This window comes from Peromyscus californicus, unplaced genomic scaffold (assembly GCF_007827085.1).
Source record: "Peromyscus californicus insignis strain IS unplaced genomic scaffold, ASM782708v3 Scaffold_15__1_contigs__length_86483966, whole genome shotgun sequence".
NCBI lineage: Eukaryota > Metazoa > Chordata > Mammalia > Rodentia > Cricetidae > Peromyscus > Peromyscus californicus.
The window spans coordinates 34,575,169-34,594,020 of NW_026294447.1; the positions used below are offsets into that span (position 1 = coordinate 34,575,169).

General features: G+C 36.5%; 1 protein-coding gene across 1 annotated transcript in view; it reads right to left on the bottom strand.

The window, feature by feature from the left end:
- Positions 1-18,852, bottom strand: part of Mdga2 (MAM domain containing glycosylphosphatidylinositol anchor 2) — a 794,049-nt gene that overhangs the window by 31,531 nt on the left and 743,666 nt on the right. The window contains 4 exon segments of the mRNA XM_052738256.1: positions 1,967-2,125; positions 2,561-2,716; positions 7,921-7,941; positions 9,187-9,364. Of these exon segments, the coding sequence (XP_052594216.1) occupies positions 1,967-2,125; positions 2,561-2,716; positions 7,921-7,941; positions 9,187-9,364 (514 nt within the window).

The window sequence follows — 18,852 nt, forward strand, 5'->3', positions numbered from 1 at the left end:
AAGGCTCTCACAGCACTTTTCCTGTCTCTGTTCTGTGCCCCAGCGACATCAGTCATCCCTGTAATATTTACTTCCATAGTCAAAAACCTCTTGCTTTTCATCAGTAGAGTCTGTGATAGCTCACTGTGACTACCAACTGACTCTCACATACTTAGCCTGACTTTCATGACCCTCCAGTAAGTCTTCCTGCAGAGCAGTGACTGGGTCCAGCTTCCCAGGCTGAATTATGACTTCACTATCAGCCATGTGTTGGGCATGGTAATCAAAACTCTGTATCTTAGTGTCTTTTTCCAAGAAAGAGGACAATTAATTACCTTAACAAGCTCATGTATTCACTGTTAAAATTAAAAGAAATAACCACAAAGTGCCTTCTATCAGAGCTATTTGAACAGGAGACTATTGTTACCTCAGAGAAGATGGTGGTTATGATCTTATATTTCCAAACTAGAGCTTTCTAAGACAGGAATTATTGTTCCCATTTTGCACATTTGGGAGCTAAGAACGAAGTGATTTCTGCGAAGTCTTCAGGTGACTGTGCACTTCTACCATAGTTCCTCCTGTGACTGTTGTGTTTCAGGTTGTGGGCACTTTTCACTTGACTTGCTATCTATCCAAGCTTGTCACTTGCTGCTGTACTGTGAAGAACACTGGTATAGTTCGGACATGATAGTGAGTGAACAGCACGACAGATCCACCCACATTAATCTCGTGAGGTTCAGTTGTCTTCACTGTAAACAATGGACCATGATGCTCACTTTTACAGTGAGGATACTAGTTTAAAGGATATGATGGCTGGTATATATACGCTATGACTAAGTTTAGTAGTTTATACCAAAAAATGCATATTTACATTGTTTTTGTTAGTACATATCAAGAGAGTAAGTTCATCCCAGTTTTCACAATTGACCAGTGTGTTAATTCTACCTAACCACTCACAAGGGAACTATTTTCCTTGGTTTAGAAGCATCATTTCATTTCTCACTTTGATACAGATGTATAAACCCTTGATCAAGCTTGTGGGGCTAGACATACTCTACTCCTCAGGACTGTGTCTTAGTTTAGGGAGGTGGTAAATGTATACCTCTACTATAGTATATGATACCCACAGCAATAGTCTTAAACATGGGACCACAATTTAATATAGCAATAGGCTGCAGATATAGTTGTTTTCTCTTTTTCACATAAAATCCATAGGTTTATATCATCTCAAGTCATATACTTCCAATATATGCAGATCAGTAGATCAGTCTTTTGTATTAACTGTACTGTCTAATGGCTAATCTTTTATAAATATGATGATCAGGCTTCTGGACTTCAGCATTTCACACAAAAAACTGGAAACTTGGACAATGTTTGCTCCCATTGAGTTGTGTGAAGTCCACTTGTAGTGACATGGTACTCTTTTCAGGAGCATTGCATCATGAGTCATGATAAGTTTCATTACTACTATACTGTGTGAAGTATCCAAAGGTATATAGATGCCTTCAGTTTTGTATTCCCTTCAAGGCCCCAATGTTCTTAAATTCTACTTAGTGTATTGCATCCACGTAAAGCCAATCTTAACACTATTGTTAATATGTGGATGATGCTGAAAGGACTTGTTCGTGTGACAATATTTCTTTTCATCATCATCAATATACATCAAGTCATTATTCAATCTTAGGAAAGAAACAAAGACCGAATTATGTCATGCCAGTTTCACAGAAGCATGCATAAATAGTATACTCTATTGATGGGTTGCCAGGCTTGGGATCCAAAGAAGCAATGATGCTCAGAGTCTGCAAACTCTTGTCGGAGTTTTGGAATCGTATGACGGGAGGACATCTGTGGTGTCTTACCTAGCAATTTGTAGGCAAGTCATATAAAACTAAATTATAGCATTCTCTGACTAAAACTGTCTTCATGCAGTGTGTGAAAAACTTTATCAGGATTAGTAAACAGAAAATAGAACATTCTGTTATCTTACCTATATGTTGCCCATACATGTGGTAGAAGAAACTAAAACAATATGCAGTGTTTGTAGGTCCATATGGATTTTTGGGAGCTATGCTGAATACAGGACTGAGAAGTCGAGCCTTTTCACCTTCTAGTCTGGGTCGAGATGTCTCGATGTACATATAAAAACCTGAAGTAGGAGAAGTAAGTGTTGAAGCACATTCTCATGAGGAAACATAAAATGTTACTGTTTGGATTCAAAGTAGAAGTTGATAACGTGGTTTAAATCTTATTTATAAAACCTGTGTGGCTATATACAACTAATCACAACTTCAACAGGAAAAAAAAAGACATAAAGAACTGAGAGAAGTGATCATTTTAGAGATGAATTAGCACAAAAATAAATAATGACACACTGATCTCTCAGTTACATTTATCACTGTGGTGTGAGAAAACATCAATGACCACAAACTTTGGAAATACCTGAATTGCTGATAGTATGCATAAAATACAGTGTTTTACCCTTTGATTCTCAAATACATAGCTCACTGCCACCTTGCACTTCCTGTTGAGAACATTCCCAGCTCTCCGGCTGCTGTGTGCACAGCTCTGCAAGCCCTCCTACCTTCTTTGGAACCACTGCGGTCTGCATTGGGCCCCGTGTTAGGGGTGTATTTTGTATTTCTTGTTGCAGTACTCTGTTTGGTCCAGTCAAAATTATCAGTATCATCTTGGGTGAACAGACAAATATTACCATCTTCAAATCCACAGTGAAATTCCCCTGTTAACACATTTTAATTAACATAATAAATATTAATTAGATCGAGCATTGTATTGTTTTATGAGGAAAAAATTCAAATATTACAATGTAATAATAGTGCAGTCATGACATCAAAAACCTTAATGGCCGTTATCACTAAATACAAAGCTATTATAATTCTGGTGAAAAAGAGTAATGATTTCATTAGCTTATTTTAATTTTACAAAATAATTGGCTGCATTCTGGCATTTCCATACATACATACAATGCCCTTTGATCATATCTCTCCCTCTCCCTGTATATCCATCAATCCCCTTCTGCTTTTCTCTTTCATACTCCCTATAGACTGCCTTTAAGAATAAAAATCTTATTTTACATTAAACCAGTATCTTACTACACAATTAAGGCCCAAATCTTTTGTTTAGAAGCAACCAGATAACTCAAAATAATAAAACAATTCACTAATTTTTGACTTATGGCTGGAGAATTTTCCTAGCTTTTTTTTTTTTTAATACATTGGAACCGTGGAGGCGGAGGTGTCAATTAGGAAATAAAGTTTCTAAAATGGAAGCGGTGGCACAAACTCATAATCCCAGCGCCCAGGAAGCTGTGGTAAGTAAGACAACCACCATGATTTTCAAGCACACAGTAAATCCCAAGCCAGACTTTACTATAGAGAAGACCTTGTCTTAAGAAACAGAAGTGAAGAAAATGAGACTTCCGAGTTCACCTGATGGCATTTTAAACATGTACACCTTGAGCGTGTAATTTTTTATGCCCTGTCCTCTAGCACTGCTCTTCTGCACACACATCTGTGAAGCTGTACGTTGGCTTGGGGCAAGGCAACAGTAAATTGCTTTTGAAGCAGTCATCACTCATGCTTGAGTTGAACGTGGTTCGCCAGATGTGTGAAATCCACTGGAGGTGAATTTTATAAAATAACTCTATGAAGAGCCTGAGGAAGGACTGGGAGGTTTTGATGCCTGCCATATGCTGAGTTCAGAAACAACCTGAGCTCAGAGAGAGACTTTTTCAACTTGCTATTAAATATGGGTGCTTGTGATTTTATAATAGGAGATTTTCTTACCGGGACATACCCTGCTTCAAAAAGTGTATACATAGATGAGCTGGTGTGTTCCATCAGAAACACAAGCTGGGTGTACCAATGGAGAAAAGATTAAACGTGGTGCATGTTCTTCCATTCAACAAAATAAGGACTCTGTAAAATCTGAGGAATCTTCATGATGAGTTCACAAATGAGGAAACTTTAGTTCAGTCAGCTTTCCTTGTTGAAAATAAAGTCCACACAGACCCCAGCTTTGCTGAAGTTCACAGAGAAAAACATCTAAAGACTCTCCCACTGGAGTACCTAGCACTGTAGCAAAGGGATAGATCCATTAGGTATCCTCAGGAAGGGGGAACTTGGTTGGGATCATATACCCAATGAGTTAAGTGAAGCCTTTTTCTTTACGTTTAGTATGCCTTTGTTAGATTAAATAGTTACTGTGTGTCTGTATATTTATTTAGAGTCTGTCTAGATGGATATGTTCTAGAAAGACAATAGTCTACATAAAATATTTTATTAAAAACTATTTTTATTTGTGTAAGTGTGTGTGTTTGTGTGTGTGTGTGCCTGTCTCTGTGTGTGTACCTTCAATGTGGGGGTGCTCATGGAACCAGAAGAGCTGGAGTTAGAGGCAGTTGTGCGCTACCTGAAATAGGGAGAGGGAACTGAACTCAGCTCCTTTGGTAGAGCAGTAAATGGTCTTAACCAACGGTCATTTCTCCAGTCCAACACCACGTCTTCCAGGCACATATTTCTGGTACTGATTTTATATGAAAGAAGACAGGATCTTAGGATGCTGTCAGTGAAAAGTGTAACATTTGTGACTGTATGGTGGCAACTTACATGCTAATTTCTCCTGCTGTCTTTTAGGAACAATGCATAGTTCCTTTACTTGAGAGTTTTGATCCCAAAGGAGACTGTTTATAAGATCTTCAGTTGTTTGGTGTCATATTTTACTTTTGAAGAAAAAGAGGTCAAAGAACAAATGGAAAGCTGTATTTGAGAATTCTTGCAAAAACTTATGCTCTGTGTTATTTAAAATTAAGTCCGATGGGGATGGAGAGATGGCTAAGCAGTCAAGATTACTGGTTGCTTTTCCAGGGGACCAAATTTGGTTCCCAGCTTGCACATGGTGGCTCACAACCATCTGAAACTCCAGTCCCGGGGGTCTAACGATATCTTTTGTCCTCTGAGGAAAGGGCACATACATGGTACACAGATACACATCCAGGCAAAACACTCATACATATAAAATAAACACAATTTTAAAAAAAAAAGACCTGGTGAAAACCTTTTTTTAAAAAAATAAGTAAAGTGACTTTTTTTGGGGGTGGGTGGGTGTTTCAAGACAGGGTTTCTCTGTGTGGCTCTGGCTGTCCTAGAACTTTCTCCGTAGACCAGGCTGGACTCAAACTCAGAGACCTGCATGCCTCTGCCTCCTGAATGCTGGGATTAAACGTGTAGTGAAGTGCTGTGGGATGGTCTGTATGTCAAATGTGTTGCTGATTGGTCAATGAATAAATCACTGATTGGCCGTGGCCAGGCAGGAAGTATAGGCGGGACAAGGAGAAGAATAGAGCTGGGAAGTGGAAGGCTGAGGGAGGAGACACTGCCAGCCGCCATCAGGACAAGGAAGATGTAAAGTACCGGTAAGCCACAAGCCACAAGCCATGTGGCAAGGTATAGATTAATAGAAATGGATTAATTTAAGCTGTAAGAACAGTTAGCAAGAAGCCTGCCACGGCCATACAGTTTGTAACCAAAATAAGTCTCTGTGTTTACTTGATCGGGTTTGAGCGGCTTGGGACTGGCGGGTGAGAGAAATTTGCCCTGACTGTGGGCCAGGCAGGAAAACTCAAGCAACAAAGTGAAGTGGCTTTTTAACAGTATAAAATAATTTTATGATTATTCTATCACTTTAAATTGGATAATTACACATATATGCAAAGAAGATTGTCCATATAAAGTTTATTCAATAAAGAATATTTGGAAGATAATGCACATTCACTGAGCTACATAAATAGCAAAAGTCTGTGTAATATTTGATTTTAAAAGGTCTCACAAATATGAAAAAAAGAAGCATAGGAATTTCTCAAAGACAGAAAAGTAATAGTTGACGACATCTTCAATTTTTTTTATAGCTTTCTGATTATAACATGATTTTCTCAAACTGATGGTTTGAATGAGAATGGCCAGGACAGCTTGATATGTTTGATCCTCAGTTGGTGGAACTGTTTGAGGAGGATTAGGAAGTGTCGTCTTGTTGGAGGAGGTGTGTTACTGGGAGTGGGCTAGGTTTCATTCCAGTGTATGTGCCACGCCCCTGCACCTCATGCTTATAGATCAGATGTAAGCTCTCAGCTACTGCTCCTGCCTGCCCCCATGCTACCTGCCCGAGAGTTATAGACTCTATGACCCTCTGGAACCATGAATCTGAATTAAATGTTTTCTTTTATCAGTTGCCTTGGTCCTGGTTTCTCTTCATAGCAATAGAAATGTAAGACAAAGATAAGGAAAAGAAAATGTAAATATTCTACATTATATGATCTCCAACATTTTATTGTATTTTCCCAAATCTATTCAAGTATAATGAAGAAATAATTAAACAAATCATAAATAAGAAGCCTGGAACTCCATGACCTACATGTATCAACCAGTTTTCTCTCTGCAGTGCCTTAAAACCTGCAAAAATCTAGCCTGACATTGAAAACGAAAATGTTCTCAAGGACTGATATTGTGATTAGGTTTTCATAGTAAATCCTCCTCTTACTTCAAAATGGTGTGCAGAAACAGAGATGTGTGACGGCTAACTGTCATTGTGTACATGACTATATTTATAATCACCCAGGAAACACATCTCGGTATTTTCCTTAGGGTTTTTAAATAGAGGTTGAACAGCGGAGAGAATATCCACCTTGAATATGGCTAGTACCACCTCATGGTACTAAAAAGGGAAAAGGGAGAACTAGATAGGCATCAACATTCATATATTTATTTCCTGACTTCAGATCCCAGAGCCATGCCTTCCTGCCATAACCGACAATATCCTTATTATAGCATGAGAAAATATGAGTCCTGCTCCCCTCAAATTGCTTCTACTAGATAATGAATATGAGATATTTTTATGTGTGGGACTAATTTTTATATATTTATATATTTATATTTAAATATAAATATATTATATTTATATAAAAATTATATATTTATATATGTGTGTATAAGATTTATACACACTAATCTTCATCATGCATTTATAAAATTAAATGTAAAGCAAAAATTCAGAATTCAAGATCAAAACCAAATCAAATATACTGAAGTTAAATGTACATAAATTTAGGGATTTGTGTCCAGATATGGTGATGCATTGTTTGAAATACCTGTACTCAGGTGGTGAGGATGGTATGAATATGAATCTATGTTCTGGTCTACCCTAGACTATATAGTGAAACACTGCCTTTAATAAAGGCAGTATATTATAGTACAGTATATATGTATAGGGAAAGACTCAAATGCAAACTTAATAAATAGTCAAGGGTTGATGTGATGGTTCATTGAGTAAAAGCACTTGCAGCATATGCATGGTGACCTGAGTTAAAACCCATAATACCATGGTAGAAGTAGATAATTCACTCTGGCAAGTTATCCTCTGGTCTCCATAGATGCAAACTGGAAAACTTGTACCCCACCACACACACCATGTATACATTGTGCCTACACATGCACTAACAACAATAATTATCACCACAGGAAATGGCTTTAATAAGTAACCTTAGTCTTTATGAGGAAAAGACAGCAAATCAAAGGAACAAAACAGCAAAATGAAACATACAAGGGACATCTCACAAAAACTGAAATGAATCTCATAGTTAGTTACAGATCAGTGAATAGTAACCAGTTTGGGGAAATGACTTCATGTTTCCTAATTTGTTAAATGTATACGCATCTGTTATCAGTGTCAAATTATTTGTTTTTAATTCTCCAATAAAACCATATCCTCTGAACTTTGAAGTGCGTACACAATGCCAATTTTACTGGTTTAAAAATCATTGTTTTATACCTAGTAAGAACAGTTTTTACCTAATCTTTGTATATTTATATGTAATTCATTTTCCTTCACTATGTAATATAATATGATTTTAAGTGAAAATAATATACTTACTCAAATGAGGATTTACAGGTGCTAAAAGAAAGAAAAGAAAGAAAGAAAGAAAGAAAGAAAGAAAGAAAGAAAGAAAGAAAGAAAGAAAGAAAGAAAGAAAGAAAGAAAGAAAGAAAGAAAAATGTTAGCAAGGCTTAGATGTCGCTTGTAAATAAAAGTCTAATTAGTCTACTCAGAATCCCATAGTTTCTTCCAAACCTAATGATAGTAGTGGATAATTATATCCGTAATCCATTTTGTTCTATGGGATGGAGTGCATTTTACTTTGAGCTTATATTAAGAACATCAAAGTACCACAAAAATCAATGTTAAAGGTCACAGGGGAGTAGATCATTTTCCAAGAAATGGCATTGTTAAACATTTATACCTCAACCAGTGCTAAACAAACCCAGAAATCAAAGAGAAGTCATTGGTGAAATAATTCATAATCTAGATGAATTAAGAATGCAAGCAATTATTCAATGGAGGTTATAATTATATTTTCTGTTACATCAATTTTTACTGAAAACAATGACATATAGAAATAATGAAATTCTCAAATCATGTCATGTGTCTGAAACAAATACATCAATACCACTTCGTTTAATTAAATTAAAATACACACATACACACAGAAATTTCAGAACATAGATTTGCCATATCTTAAGGGACATGATACATTGTACTTTTTGTGCACAAAACAAGCAAAAAAAATCTTTGAGAAAAACAATTACGTCTCCCATTAAAATTCCATCTGATTTCTGTAGAAGGGGGAAATAAAAATGTCAAGTTTTACTAACAAGTAAAAAAAATATTTCTACTCTGGATGTAGCATTCTCATTGATTCTTCCCAGACTTACAATGGCTGGTAACATAACGTGAAAATTCTGTCTTTATCATTTTTTTTTTTTATCATTTAGCTAGCACCTAGCTAGTCACCATGTTAAACCTGCAAATTCCTAATAAAGCAAAACACAAAAACATGTGGAATAAGCATGTTCACTCTTACACAAGAACATTTAGACTAGTGGTTCCCAACCTGTGGGTTGCAACCTTTTTAGGGGATCAGATACCCTTTCACAGGGGTTGCCTTTAAGACCATCTGCATATCAGATATTTACATTAAGATTCTTAACAGTAGCAAAATCACAATTGTGAAGTAGCACCAGAAAATAATTTTATGGTTGAAGTCACCTTAATGTGATGAACTGTATTAAAATAAATATTCCACGAAGTTTCTTACACAAATAAATACTTGTGAAATTTAAAAAAAACAAAACTACTCACCAGTATATTTGATGACACGAATTGTTGAATCTCCTTCACCAAATTTAGTGAGAGGAGTCAGTCGGACTTCATAGGCCTCTGGTTTAATTAGTTCTGTCAAGTTATATGTAATGAGTTCTCCCTTTTGAATATTCCCATTTATTTTAATCTCCTGTTCCCACCAACGTTGCTGTCCAGCCTGAAACCAAAACGATTGTATAATAATGTTTCTAACACTTATTTGAAGTTACTTGCTGTGTTCTAAGAAAACAAAAAGCAGTTTGGAAGTTTTTTAAACTTCATTTTAGGAGTTTATTAAACATCTCATATTTTTATACATATACTATATAACTATATTTTATACATATATTTTATAAATACATATATTTTATAAAGACTTTTGCAGATGTTTCTTGATAGCTGCAAAATTCAATTGATTTTAACAGATCATTTTATATTGAGAGTTGGAATGTTCAAACAAAGACCACCATTTGATGTTTGAAGAAGGGTATATAGAACTACATTTAACATAAATTATTGATGGTGTATTAGATTCTTAAACAACTGAATCCTCTTTATCATATCAACAAACATAGGTAGTGCATACCTAATAGTTTCCAGGATGAATTGCAGGTATGAGAGTTATAATGCAGAGAAGAGTATTTCCTTAGTTTTTTTTTTTTTTTTTGGTTTTTTCGAGACAGGGTTTCTCTGTGTAGCTTTGCGCCTTTCCTGGAACTCGCTTTGGAGACCAGGATGGCCTCGAACTCACAGAGATCCGCCTGGCTCTGCCTCCCAAGTGCTGGGATTAAAGGCGTGCGCCACCACCGCCCGGCTCTTAGTTATTTTTTAAGTCCATTGAAAACAGAGATATAATGAAGACTGAAATAAAACTCACTATAAAATGATTTCCAAAAGTTATACATGAAATTAAAAAGTTAAAATGACAAAGGGGATCCAGAGTGATACAGTAAATGCCAGTGGAAAGGATCCATTTCTAAGTAATCAGAGGGCAGTTCCATAAGAATGAGGTTTGGTAGTTAATAAGATAAAATCAGGTATCTGCCATTGGGTTCGGGAGGACACACATAATCAATGACTTTGAAATAAATTGTTCCAGTTGAGCAAAAGGGATTGAAACACCACTGTAGCAAGCTGAAAAAGGAAGGAGTGTCATACAGCATTCTACACTGAACACACGATGCTCAGATAATTTTATGATTAGTTTTTGGGGGCACTAGGTACTGAACTCAGGGCCTCACCCATGATGGCAAGTGCTCTCTGAGGTACATTCTCCAGCCTAGGTCAGACAATTTTACAGAGCAGAAATACAAGTTACCAGTAAACCAAATGCGGTCTTAGGAGAGACTCTTCCAGAGATTTATTTTAAAAACGCCTCTTCTAGTGATTCCATTCTGTTAAAATTTTTAAAAATTAAGAATAACCCAGTGGAGCCATTAAGAAAGGAAAGCTGCTCATACATGAAACAAATTCATTAGTTCCTGTCACATGACTTCCCATTTGGTTTGTCCCTCAATAGTCAAGCACTGTTCAACATGAGGAAGTCGGCTAAATGAAGAATAAGTTTCTTTTTTTTTCTTTTTTATTTATTTATTTATTTATTTATTTTAGGTTTTTCGAGACAGGGTTTCTCTGTGTAGCTTTGCGCCTAATAAGTTTCTTTTATACATTAAAAACACTGAACACATTTCTACACTTATTTATAGAGAATCTATTAATTGGCTAGAAACAAGAACTTGATTAATCCTATGAATGAAATTGAACATAAACACATAAGATGCTTTATTAATAATTTTCATTTATTACAACTGTTTATTTTGGAATTGAAAATGAGAAAAGAATATTGAGTCTTATCCAGTCACAAACAGAAACAAGGAAGCATTTAGTAATTGAGAATGTGGGCTTACCGCATAGATATAGAATCGTCTGGCCTTTCAATCTCTCAGATTCTCTCTCCTTCCCTCTTATATGTGTATTTGATTTTCTCTCATACAAATAATATCTCTTCTTAATTTCCGATTCATGTGACTGATTTTTATTAACAATTTAATTTTTTTTTTTTTTTTTTTTTTTTTTTTTTGGTTTTTCGAGACAGGGTTTCTCTGTGTAGCTTGGTAGTCCAGGCTGGCCTCGAACTCACAGAGATCCGCCTGGCTCTGCCTCCCGAGTGCTGGGATTAAAGGCGTGCACCACCACTGCCCGGCTAACAATTTAAATTTTTATTAATTGAATTATTGCATTTTATTCATTAGAGTTCTTGATAGGTAATCATGGATTTATTTACTGTTGCAAGTTGGGGTTTTGTTTAACATATTTTGCTGGCTTATCCAATGCTCATGGATTTTTTTATTCTTCTTAAATCCAATAATATAGATGATAGACAGATGAGAAGTAATAGGCATAGTTTATTTATAATACTTTCTGTTGCTGTCCATACCTAAAATATATTATATATGCTCTTTTTTGTGGTAATATATGCCCTTAATTTTTTTTAACTATGTGCTGATCATGTGACTTAAAATTCTCCTGCTGGAGGATGTTTGGGGCTAAAGGCAAAGACACAGTTTTTTAGAGACATACCTTTGTTCTGACATGCTCCCAAGGGCATCAAACAAGGCCATTCACTCTTTGACTGTGAAATCCTTTGATAGTTCAGATAAAGGTGGAGAAAATTCCCTAGTTTCCACTGGTCTTAGGTTTTCATTTTTGTTTGTCTCAAAGTATTAAGAATCAAAGTTTAGGTTTGCCTTGGTGGTGAGCAGCTGAGTACAACATAAGAATTTCACTTACTAATGTGGATGGTGAATTTACAGATTTTCACAAGGTAGTGCGCTCTCTCTCTCTCTCTCATTTCTGTAATGCTCTCTCTCTCTCTCATTTCTGTACACATATATGTATGAATTCCTTACAAATACACATATTTGTATATATATTCTATCCATATACTATATAAGTGTGCATATATGTGTATGTGTACATTCAGATAAATACTGATTTGTGGGGCTGGAGAGATGGCTCAGGTGTTAAGAGCACTGGCTGCTCTTCCAGAGGACTTGGGTTCAATTCCCAGCACCCACATGGCAGCTCACAACTGTCTGTGACTCCTGTTCCCGAGGATCTGACACCATCACACAGACATACATGTGGACAAAACACTGATGTACATAAAATACAAATAAATACATTGATTTAAAAAATACTGATTTTTTTCTCCAAAGGTAGATTAATCCTAACTTGAAACTTGGACTCCTATTGTTCTTATATTTCTACTGTTAGATTTCTGAGAATGGCAATCTCTAATATGTGTACTGTCCATGTTTCTCACTAATTTTGTCTCAAAAAGCACAAACAAAACACTAGAATTAAAAAGAGACTATTTCATATGTAATTACTGGAGCTGTATTCAGAAGAGAGAAGAGAATATGCTATCGAAGAAGTATGTGTACAGAATAAAAGCATATATAAGATCCTTATTTAAGTATTACACAGAGAAGTCAGTCTCAGTAAGTTCAACCACTTAACCTTAAAAGACAAAATTAGAGGTCTGTTGTATGATTGCACCTCCTAGAAATGTCAGGGTAACTACACCCATGAGGTCTCATCACAATGGCTACCTAAATAAGACCCAAAGGACAATGACACAAATAAATGTGTTAACATGGAAGGGGAACTTTCACAGAGTCTCATCCTAGACAAAGAACTACAGACAACTAAGAAATTCTGGGAGTGGGGGAAACAGTCTTCCCTAGAGAATAGCATACCAAATGGATATACACTACCAAATGGCTAGTCCTGAAAAATCTATACATACAAGTAATATTGTACATACTGATCAGATTATATTTGCATACTTAGAAGTATATAAGTATATATTACACACACACACACATACACACACACACACACACACACACACACACACACACACAACAACAACAACAGTTAATAAAAACAGGCCAGAGGCCATGGATCGGAGGTAGTTAAATGGAGGAGGTACATGGAAAGAGTTGGAGAAAGGAAAGGAAAAGAGGAAAATGATGTAGTTTTATTTAAATTTAATAAATAAATACATAGGAATAAAAAAGACAAAACAGAGGAGATAAATATGACTATGTTTAAAATAGAAGCTCACAATTGATCATTGTACAGATAATGATAGTAGGTAGAGTGCTCGGCCACATAGGATATCTATAAGCCCCGCCCCTTCTCAAGGCTCTGAGCCTATTGCAGAAGATTGTAAAAGCCATAGATCTGGGAGCATCAAAAGAAATAGCGTCTTCTGGAAATGACAACACCTATGAACTCTTGAACTCACAGCAGCCCTGTGGTTGCCTGGCCAAGGGTCTATAGAATTGCAGTCAACCTTCCAATATGAATGGTGGAGATGTTTACAACCCCCACAACGGACAGAGGAACTATGGACATTTAATAGCTTCTAGGGAAGGAGAGTGATTTTTTAAAGGTTGTAGCCTCTGGTAGGTCAATGCCTCACCCACTAATATAAGGCCAGGACAAACTGGATCTTGCTGGTTAATTCAAAAAAAGACAAGAAATTGGGAGGAATTAGAGGTAGGGGTGAATTTGGAAGGAGTTAGTGGCAGCAGTAGGGGTGAAGATGTTCAAAATGCATTGCATGAAACTCTCAAAAAACTAATAAAATCACATATTTAAAAAGTCTGTTTTCGGGGGGAGGGCCTTGTTCCTGCCTCAACTTGGTATGCCAGACTTTGTTGACTCCCCAGGGGTGGCTTTACCCACTCTGAGGCATGGATGGGGGGTGGGATGGGGGAAAGGTTGGAGGGAGAAGGGGAGGGAGAGGGAACTGGGGTTGGTATGTAAAATGAAAAAAATAAATAAATAAAAATGTCTGCTCTCCTTAATATCCCCCATTACAGAGGAATGTAGAAGCCTGAGCTTTGAATAAACTGAATATGTTAAAATTCCTATAAGTAAACAAGAAACAGAATTCAGTAGCAAAATGACTCAGATAATAGGTATTTCACAGATGAAGAAACTCCAATAAAACTAATTAATTAGGGAAAGCTAAGTCCTTACAATGAATCAATGAAATAGAAATTAAATCCACATTATTTCACATAATCAGATAGACTGAAATATTTAAAAAAGTCACAGTATTAAAGTTTGGTGCAGCTATAAAACAATACGGAAATTTAAGGATGTTAGAATCTATGTGGAAGGAATGGAAGTGAGTGTAACTCCACCTCACAAACAAATCAGACTGTAAAGGTGTTTCGGATTCACACAGGAGGCCGGGAAACTTTGACTCTGTATAGGATTTATGACACAGTAGACATCCATGATAAGCTACCTGATAGCCTTGGTTCTTCTTAGTTCCATAACTTATGGTATAACAAATCACCAGGTTGATGGCACATATGCTTTGGTATGTCTGAAGGACCCTGAGTTTTAAAATCCTTATGTCGTAAAACAAACAGCAACCAAACCTGACCAACATATTTATATCTTTACTATAGTGGACATCAAATCTTCCCTGTACTCCAGAAAGCGAAACTATTCTCTGAGGAAGTTTGCTGTGCAAATGAACTTGAAAAAAACATGGCTATAATAAAATGACAAAGTATGTCTGTCTACACAAGACATGCAGAAACACATGTCTGTAAAAATCTGTCTTGCAAGCATACAGCTCTGCTGGATCTGTAGACTGTTCCAAGTTTGTGTGGCACTAAAAAATGTTACAGCTTTAACAGGTGAATTCTTATACTCAGTGACAGGGATATTCATAACATAGGATACATAGAAAAATGGCAAAAACATAAGTAAATAAATAAAGTATAAAAATAAAATTGTAGGTTATCCCTAAAAATATCTCTGAAGGCCATTTCTTTCAAAGTAACTTAATGTAAATAACAATTCTTCTGTCTTTAAATTATAAGTTTTATATGGAGGAACTTAATGCAAAAGTGTAATTATTTCAAAAAGCAGATAAAGTCAATTTAACTCTTCCAGATAAATGTATAAAGGCAAATATGGTAGTAGCTGAATCAAGATACAGTTTTCTGGACATGTAAGCTTAATACAATCCCTATTTGTAGCACAACCAGAGGCAGGAATAGTAGGTATTTTGTTGATATAATAAAGGTTCTGTTCAAGTATTTCAGTTAGTTTGGCTATGTTGATATTGTTATAAATTACAAAGTATATAACCTCACATGTCTATTCAAAAAGAATGCCGTTGGTTCCAAAACTTTACTTTAAAGCTGTGATGAAAACATACATTTCAGTAGTTGAAAGCATAAGCAGTTAATACTTTGTATTGCATACCAGCTAGCTATGCAAAATATATGAATGGGAAACTGAAAGCATTGTTTTCACAAACACATGAATGCACAATTATACCCACTTATTGAGGAAGAAACCCCCAAGCACTTGGAAACAAAGGATCCAAACCGTAAAAACAGAAACAGCTCCAATTTGTCCCTCCTGTGTGCTGAGGAACGCAAGTGTTAAAAATTTTCATGTTGATTTAAAAATCCATTTCCCTTTTCCAAACAGATATTTTCCTTTCATATAACTTAGAGCTAGCTGATAACCCAAAGTCCTCATGGTGTGGCTTTTTATTAAAAACTATGGATTGCGGTTCTATTTATTTATTTGTTTAATTTTTACCACATGGGATTATTAAATAACTATTGCTGAAAAGGCCTCTCTTGGGAGGAAAAAGAAAACATGTTGAATTCTTCCTTTAATTTTCAAAGGAACAAAATTAGATATTTTAAGTAAATAAGTAAAACATCTGCAACAGACTTAAAATTGAAAGTGGGAAATGAAATCATGCGGCCATCTTTTTCTCATTCCATTTGGATGGTGCACATCTATAAGCACTCTTATGAACTCCGCTGAAAGGACTGGATGAGGAAGAGCTAAAAGGGCACATCCACACCATCATTCCTCTTGTGTTAATGTGGCTAGCTGAGAGAGAGAGAGAGAGAGAGAGAGAGAGAGAGAGAGAGAGAGAGAGAGAGAGAGAGAGACTGACACTCACTTCCTCCTATGGTTCATTCGCTTGTATATCCTTGGTATTCCCACTTCTAATTTCATACCTCCACCCAGTTTCTACATATGAGAGAAAAGACGCAACATTTGTTTTCATGAGACTGGTTTATTTCACTTAACACAACGATCTTGAGTTGTATCCGTTTTTCTTATGAAAATTAAAAAAAAATTATTCATCATAGTTAAGTGAAATCTAAGATGTACATATGTCACATTTTTTATACTCCCAAATAAAAGATGCATGTCACGGATCTCAGGTGCACTGTTGTTTTAGCTGCATCTTATAGAGGAAGGGGTTTTGTAGGAACTGTTCTTACTAAGCGTTACTTCTCATAAACTTTTGGAAATAAGTTCCATACCAAACATTGCTCATAATCTCATCCCTCTGACTGCTGGCAGGACCTTCTCCAAGTAATGTATAGAGGTTTACTTATTTTTGTTTGTCACATTCTTTTGAACCGTGACTATTATTTCTATATTAGGGTTAAGTAGCATTCTGTGAAAGCCAACTTCACTTGGATGGACTTATTCATTCCTAGCCCCTCAATAGAAAGCATCAAAATTTGCTGATTAAAATTTCTGTCATCTTCTGAGGTGTGAGGGCAACATCTACCACTGCCTGCAGCATTTCCATTGTCATAAATTTAATAGGTCATGGCCAGGTTGATACTATCTATGGCTTTCAATAGGCATCAGACTGCAATGATAAAAATGCAGTTTGGAAAGCACTAAGGATCCATATTTATGTCAGAATTCAAAGGTGTCATACTACTGTAGTATAAATAAATCATCTTAGAAGACACAAACTAGTAAGTGATGTTAACACTCTCTATGCTTCAATACCTAACTAGTCCCTTCCACTACTTGAAGAAGACATAAACATAATTTTCTGGCTATTGAAATTATCTACCTTATGAGTATAATACCTGGAATTTCCAGATTGATATTCAGAATAATATCACATATGGAATTGAGGAGTAGTAGAAAGTTATGCTCAGAAGCAGTTAGAGGAAGTACAGATTCTGTAGCAAATGGCTCCTCCTTAAACAGGAATATTCTTATGCTTCGAAAACTAAGTTTTACTCCACTGCTGATAAGATATAATTAATTCCTGACATATCAAGTTAAACTTAGCAGATTTAAGATTTGGAATCGATAAACTCCAGGTATGTACTCAGTTGTACTGAGGACTGAGTACTCCATAGAAATACAAAAATTGAGGCAGGAGTGGAGGTAGCAGAAAGCCTGTCTTAAGATCATTTCTACTTTTCCACTGTTATTCTCCAAGAGAGTGGTTCTCAGTTTTCCTAATGCTGTGACCTTTAATACAGTCCCTCATCTTGCAGTGACCCCCCCCCCCATAAAATTGTTTTGTTGCTACGTCATAACTCTAATTTTGCCATTGTTATGAATGGTAATGTAGATATCTGAGATGCGGGTTATGTGATATGTGACTCCCAAGAGGGTCGTGACTCACAGGTTGAGACACATTGCTCCAAGACTTACTCCACTTCATCTGCACTTTCTTCTCCTGTTCTAGCAGTCAGGATCCATTCTTTATGTAACTGGACTTGCCTTGCCCCTGGTTCAACAATTTACTCAATCAATGGATTTCTTAGGTAACCCACAGGCACTGTGTTTAAGAAGCATGTTAGCCATCTTTTAGGCATTTTGTATATTCTGTCAGCATCTCAAGTACTGGTGAGGCAGGAGATGCCAGGCACCATCCCCCCCCCCACCCCACGACACCCCACGCCCAACCCCAAATCTGCCTCTATCTGCTCTATTATGCTAGTAAGGATCTCTTCCCCATGCAAGATCCAGAGCTTCTGTGCAAGACCTCACCTCCTTTGGGAGATGCTAGAAAGAGTGCCACACCTTCCCTGATCTACCTGCTACTCTTCTCCTTTGTATTAAACTATTGCTTTACCATGTCTGGGAGTACCATGCTTGAACTGGGCATTTTTCTCAATGCATTTTATTTCTGATGTAAAACAATTCAACATTTTGCTCTCTTGATCACACCTTCTGCACATTCCTTCCAGCACAGGCTCCGTTGGATTTAATAACTAGGCTTCCAAGGCTGTTGTTTCACATGGATTTTAAAAAAAAATCTGTTAAAATCCCATGTGTGTTTATTGCTTTGTTCTCATTCATGGACATTGAACCTCACTTTTTCATGCTGAGGTCTTAATGAAAAAGCACAGGTTGAAGGGAATTACTAGAATGAAACATATACCTATTAATATTTAAAGTTCTCAACAGCTAGATATAACTTCAAAAAGCTTTTAAAGCTTTATTTATATACCTGTGTGAGTGAGTGTGCGCTTGTGGAGGCCAAGTGATGTTGGATCCCTTGGAGCTGATGTTACAGGTGGTTGTGAGCTACCCCCACAAGGGTGCTGGGATCTTAATTCAGTCTTTTTTTTTTTTTTTTTTTTTTTTTTTTTTTTTTTTTTTTTTTTTGGTTTTTCGAGGCAGGGTTTCTCTGTGTAGCTTTGCACCTTTCCTGGAACTCACTTGGTAGTCCAGGCTGGCCTCGAACTCACAGAGATCCGCCTGGCTCTGCCTCCCGAGTGCTGGGATTAAAGGCGTGCGCCACCACCGCCCGGCTTAATTCAGTCTTTTGCA